At 49.7% G+C, this 6,000-nt stretch overlaps 1 protein-coding gene across 1 annotated transcript in view; it reads right to left on the reverse strand.

Moving 5' to 3' along the window:
* Positions 1-3,129, reverse strand: part of KIT (KIT proto-oncogene, receptor tyrosine kinase) — a 56,371-nt gene extending 53,242 nt beyond the window's left edge. Inside the window, exon 1 of the mRNA XM_086746451.1 lies at positions 3,011-3,129. Within this exon, the coding sequence (XP_086602577.1) occupies positions 3,011-3,077 (67 nt within the window). The 5' untranslated portion in view covers positions 3,078-3,129. The remainder of the gene's footprint in view (positions 1-3,010) is intronic.
* Between the last annotated feature and the right edge of the window lie 2,871 nt (positions 3,130-6,000).

Consider the following 6,000-nt stretch of genomic DNA (forward strand, 5'->3'; position numbering starts at 1 on the left):
CTTCAGTCAGTCCAAACACATGCAAAGAGTGTTATTGTGTGGAGAATCAGCGCCAGGTTTCTGGGAGGGCTGAGGTGGAAAGCCCACAGAGAGCCAGTATAACCCAGCGGGACTAGGGCTGCAGTCACCTGTTGACGAGAGGCTCTCCCTTGCAAAACGAGGACATGGAAATGCCTCCAGTGTCTATGAACGGTACTTAAATGGGATACAAATGGGAGTCTCGCTTCTTGCCAAATTTATCACATTCTTTATTATAAAGCCTGAAGAAAAAAAAAAAATCACTTAAGCACTTGCTGGGAGAGGCTTCCCAGTTGTAACGGAAGGAAAAAAGAGTCAAGTATTGAGCAATCTTTGACATTTCCATGCTGCTCCTGGCAGTGGCCTTGGGCCACGTTTCTGCGCAGGAGAATCTGCACTGCCACAGGGGAGGGAGGTAGAGAAGAAGGAGAGAGCAGAGATGGAAACGGGGGAGCAGGGAGGGCAGGATGCTCAGACTGTTTGCAGGGGTCAAGGCAGCAACTGAGTGACAGCAATCAGAATCCTCATCAAGTTCAATCTTCCTCCTTCAAGCCTCCTCCCTCCCGGCTGACAGGTAGCAGGAAGCATTATGAAAACAGACATTCTTCCCTCTGGGCACAAGGAAAGCTTTCTATCACTCTGCAGCCAACTAAAAAAAAAAAAAAACAACCTGCTATATTGATGGATGCTGAAAGGTACCACGTCCAGTATTCCATGACCATGGGATGGAAATGCCAGAGAGACTCTGGCAGAGTACTGGGGGGTGGGGGATGGGGTAAGCCTCGGGAGAGGACAGGGGACACAGAGAAAAGACCATTTCAGAATATTGCATAGAAGGAGAACTAGGCAATCCCCAAAAGGAAGGAAAAGTGGCAGCATATGTTAGGATGTAAGAAAAACAAAAAGTAGGAAGGGGCTCTGGACAGAGGAGATGAATGGTTTACCATCCAAGAAGCTACAGCAAGCTGTTTTCTACATCCTCCTTCCCTATCTGCCACCAAAGGAAGAAGCTCCTGACTAACAGCCAAAGAAAGGTACTTGATATAAATTTGTATACTGATAAACAACAGGATAGCTCTGAATAGGGACTCTGGGACATCACCCCGTCCAAACGCCAGCACTCAGGCAAACCCAAAAGTAACCCAGGGTCATGCTAGCTCCAGAGCGATCCAGCACAGAAGATCAGCTCTGTCCTGCCCGTCACTTCTGATGTCCCCTTCACTCCTGCCAGGACACGAGACATCACTCTGATACCCCCTTCAGCACAAAACTAGCCCCGAATATTCCTACATCCATGTGATACATATGTACCCAAAGACAGTTGTCTTTCGCAACAGCTAGTCATTTATGCCTACTACACAGGGTATTTTTGTCTATACAAGTTTGTCTGATGTGGCCCTGAGGTAAATTGTCTCCCACAAGTGTCTGAACCCAGAACCAGAGGAAAGGATCCCTCCTTGCTACTCCAGTACTCTGGAGCCTGCATCTTGCAGAAGATGCTGCCAGTCCGACCAGTCTCAAGGTTTCCTTAAGGACAGTCTAACCATATGACGAATTATAACCTTCAAGTGCAGGCAAGAAATCCATGAATTAAAGAAAGTTGGTGGGTATTAATAATTTCAACTTTTTAAAAAATTTATTTCGAGGAATAATCCATTGATAGGAGATTTTCCTATCCCTGTGGCCACAGCACTAGCATTTTGCAGATGTACATGGGCATTTCTAAATAGGAAAGCCCAAACTGTCAGATACCGAGTTCAGATTATCAATAAACAAAAGGGAGCAAACCCAAAACATCACCCAAACAAAACTATTAACAAGAATGTTTATAAATCAACTACTGCCTTCTCCTACATCCCAAAATAAAGTGCTTACAATGAAGAAGTGTCAATGGCAACATGTTTAAGTTTTATTCGCTCCCAGCAGCATGGGCAGAGGCTTGCAGAGCCCTCTCTGGCTGCTCTCACAGGGATCCTCTCCGTCGGGGGCAGCAGGCGTTACACACCTCGCACAGTGCATCGCATCCCTGGATCCTCTGCTCGCTCTCAGCCAAGTAGCAAAGCAACCTTTCAGCTTACCGGCTTTCAGATTTGAGTGCACAGGGCCAAAATTCCTTCCTGGACACAATTCCTCAGACACCAGCAGCCCCCTCCTCACGGCACCCTCCCCAGCAGAGCTACAAATGCTCGTAAGCCTACAAACTGCGCAACCAGCGACAAGGGTGACTCCGAAAACCATGTGCAAAGTTGCCCAGTGCGATGCTGCATGTAAAACCACTCGCCCTGTGCGCTAGGGCTGTGAGGTTGGGCAAGGAAACTCCCTTTTTATCAAGGACGTGGAAGGGAACCTTTGAATTCATCAGCCAGAGCACCCAAGTTTGGGGACTGACGGACCTCCCGAAGGCCTGAGCGGTACTGCTCGCCTTCTTCTTCAAGGCGAGGGGCCAGCAGTGCCAGAGCCGCCTGACGCCCGGTCCCGCGTTGAGCCGCCTGCCCGGCCCCCTCCGGACCGCGGGGCACCCACCCGCGGCAGGACACCGAGCCAATGAGCCCCTCTTCCCGCCCCGGGGAGGCTCTGCGGCTGCTGGGGAGCGCCGGACACCTGACGGCGGCTCGTTCCTTGCCTATTGTTCAACGAGCACTTAACCGCGGGGACATTTTGTACCGGTTACCGGATAGTTTATTGTCAAAACAGCCCGGCCCGGGGAGATGGAAGGGGATAAGCCTGTCCCTCTCCCAGCCCCGGACAACCGCGCACTGCAAACAAAGGACACTTTTTTTTTTTCTTCCCCCCCGGCGGGGCGTCCCGCAAAGGCAGCGCGGGGCAATGCCGCCGCGACCCTCGGCACAACCCTGCTCCGACACAACCCTGCTCCCGTCGCCCCCTCGCAAGGAGCCGCTGCCGCCGAAGTTTTTTTTTTTTTCCCCCGCAGCCGCCCGCGCCTGCCCCGGCCCCGCGGGGCTCCGCGCCCGCCCGCGCCCGCGGCTCCCACCTGCGGGGAAGAGGCTCAGCAGCAGCACGGCGTGCACCAGCTCCCAGGCGAGGTACGCGCCCTCCATGCCGCCACCGCCACCCCCCGAGCCCGGCGCGGCGCGGCTGCCCGCTCGCACCGCCCGGCGCGTAAGAGATGCCCGAGCCCCCGCGGGCGGGCTGCGGAGTGTACGGCCGGCCCCGCCGCGCCGCCGCCGCCGGCTCCGCCCCCGCCCCCGCCCGCCCCGCGCCCGCGCTGCGCGGCCCCCCGCGGCACCCTCCGCGCCCCCGCCCCGCCGCGCCGCCACGGGGATGGGCGCAGGTGAGACGCTCCCCCCACCAGGGGGAGGGGGATCCTGGTTTACCTCGGCGGGGCTCAGCGTAAAGACCCCAAATACTCCCCTAAATGAAATATTTTTTAAAAAGGAAAACCCCAGTGGGGAGAGCTCGCCCTCCTCACGGGGTGGCTGCGAGGAGGGGTCTGGGCTGTGGGGGACTCGGGAGTCAGCGTGGTCCGGGGTAGGGGGGGTGGGGGGCGGGAGCGGCCAGGCTAGGCACAGAAAGAGAAGGAGCATCCCTCGAAGTGCAGGTACGGAGCCATTTGCCTGGCTCTGAAATCCTCACTGATAGCTCCCGGAGGTGTCACAGAAGCTGCTGTCTGCACCGCAGGTAACTGCTTCTGCCCCGGCCTGCACCGCTGAGATCTCAACCTTTGCCCACTTTGGGCTGTACCCTGTGAGGGGTCAGTCAGAGCACCCCGAGTGGGACTTGAAAGTATGTCCTATGAGACAAAGGGAAAGGATTGAGAGAACTGACTGGTTTGGTGCGGAAAAGAGAAAGCTGACAGGGAGCTTAAACGTGGAAAAGGTTCTTACAAAGAGGATTGTGAGCAATTGTTTTTCATGTCCCTCAAGGGCAAGATAAAAAGTAATCCATTTAGTTCTCAGGAAAAAAAAAAAAAAAAAGGAAATAGCTTAAATATTAGGAAAGCACTTGCAAAGAGTAAGGAGAATTTAGTCTACAAATGCATTGCGGAGGAGAGGTGGTGGAATCCCACAGAGGGAGTTTTTTAAGCACCGACGAGACGATTGACAAGGAGGATCTGTAGCTACAGAGTAGGAGCGGAGCTGCTCTTCAGGCAGAAATAATACAAACTACAGAAATACCTGTCCTGTACACTGCTTTGTCAGTCAGTATCACATGCCACTGAGGTGAAAGAAAGGTCTGTAGGTGATTCAGGCGAAGGAGTCGGCCATGTGTTTGCCGGCTGCGCTCTGCCCAGGTATCCATAGACAGCACCGTAGCAGGTGGGGTGGGGAAGGACACGCAGACCATAAGAAAACCCATGCCAGCACTTCTGGGTGTATACAAAGATGTAGGGGACACCTGGCAAAACCTTCACCCATGGAAAAGCATAAATGTAGACTTCTTGAAACGTGTTGGTACAGATCAGAAAAGTTATTGAAGGTAAATTATTCCCTTTTTTTTTTCCTTCATCTTCTTTTCTTTTGCAGTACTGTCAGGTTTTTTCCAAGGTTAATAGCACTGTCCCATATGGTCCAGCATTAGATGAAAGTCTTGTCTTGTATGTTTAAAATGGCTCTCTCCATTTCTTTACTCTCTTTCATCTCTGACAGCCAGTCTCTTTTGATGGGTGAATCCTGCCTCTGCTGCAAAATGGAATAAATTTTTGTTAGCGCACCAACAATTTAAAAATCAAACATCATTTTAACATCATATTCCTCACTAGGTGCTAGCCTCATAGAATTAATTTTAGGCAGAGGGAAAAAATAGCTGAAATACTTAAATTTTTAGTGCACTCCAGATTTTCCAAGTGTCTTTGAGTTTTGTTTTTGTAGGACAAAAATGGGAGTTGGAAATGTTTTATATAAATGCTTGGAGCATTTACAATTTAATTAATTTCTTAAAGATGCAAAGATGCACAATATGCTACATAAGGTTTCCACTGAAACCTTATCAAGGAGCATGAGATGTTGTTATTGTCTCCCTGTTCTTCTTGATCAGTGCTCTTCCAGTTAGTGGCCTGCCTTTATCTCCTGCACATCCCTGATCACATGAAACCGAACTCCGTACAGCCCTGCATCATGTGCCTCACTTTCATGAGCATTAGCTGAATGTTAGACAACTCAAAATCGGAGTGGCAACAACATTCACCACGTACTTTGCCTGGCTATAAATAGCGACAGTAAGTGAGAAACAAAGGTGAATTTGTTTTAACCTTGCCACTTCATTTATTTTTAATAATCATAATGATAAAGGCAGTTGCCCTTTCCACCTCTGTCCAATGTATTGCACTGAATGCTGTAAGTTCTCTCATCCATATTCTGTTTGCATTATAGAAGAAAAAGAAAGTTTCTTAAGCACTGGAGGGTTCTCTTAGGTCTTTTTCCACCTTCATCCAAAAATATGTTAGCTTAACATATTTGTTAACATAATATGTTAAGCCAAAAGGGGTCTTCTCTGCATTTGCAGCCAGCCTGATGTGTCCTTCTCTTCAGTCGTCACGATGGTACTGTGGTAGTGTGTTTGGACAGGTAATGCCAGTTCTCCTCATTGTCTGCTGGGACCAGCTTGCAGTAGGTTGACATTTGGGGGCGAAGTGGGGGGAGATCCACAGACTTTGGAGACAATGGATGCAGATTTGGATATAAGAATTATAAGCTTGGAGAAAAATAGGAAACCTTGTAGTGGGAAAGCTCACTTCAGTTTCAGATCCTTGAAGTGATTTAACATTATGGACCAGTTCCTTTTAAGAGTCAATTCAAATGATGGCTTTTACACATCCATGGGACTGCTTACTGGGGTAAACATTGAATTAGTCGATAATATTGGTAAGATTAAGCTAATGTCATTGAACAACTGGTGCCCTAGTGAAGGACTTGTGTTATTTCTGTATCTGAATGAAAATGCATTTGGAAATGAGCTAGTTTGATGGCTTCAACAGTTTATTTTTCAGGGCTGTGAAAGCCTTTTTATTCTAAATCTTTACAG

The sequence above is a fragment of the Chlamydotis macqueenii genome, chromosome 4, assembly GCF_036417535.1.
Source record: "Chlamydotis macqueenii isolate bChlMac1 chromosome 4, bChlMac1.mat, whole genome shotgun sequence".
Classification (NCBI taxonomy): domain Eukaryota; kingdom Metazoa; phylum Chordata; class Aves; order Otidiformes; family Otididae; genus Chlamydotis; species Chlamydotis macqueenii.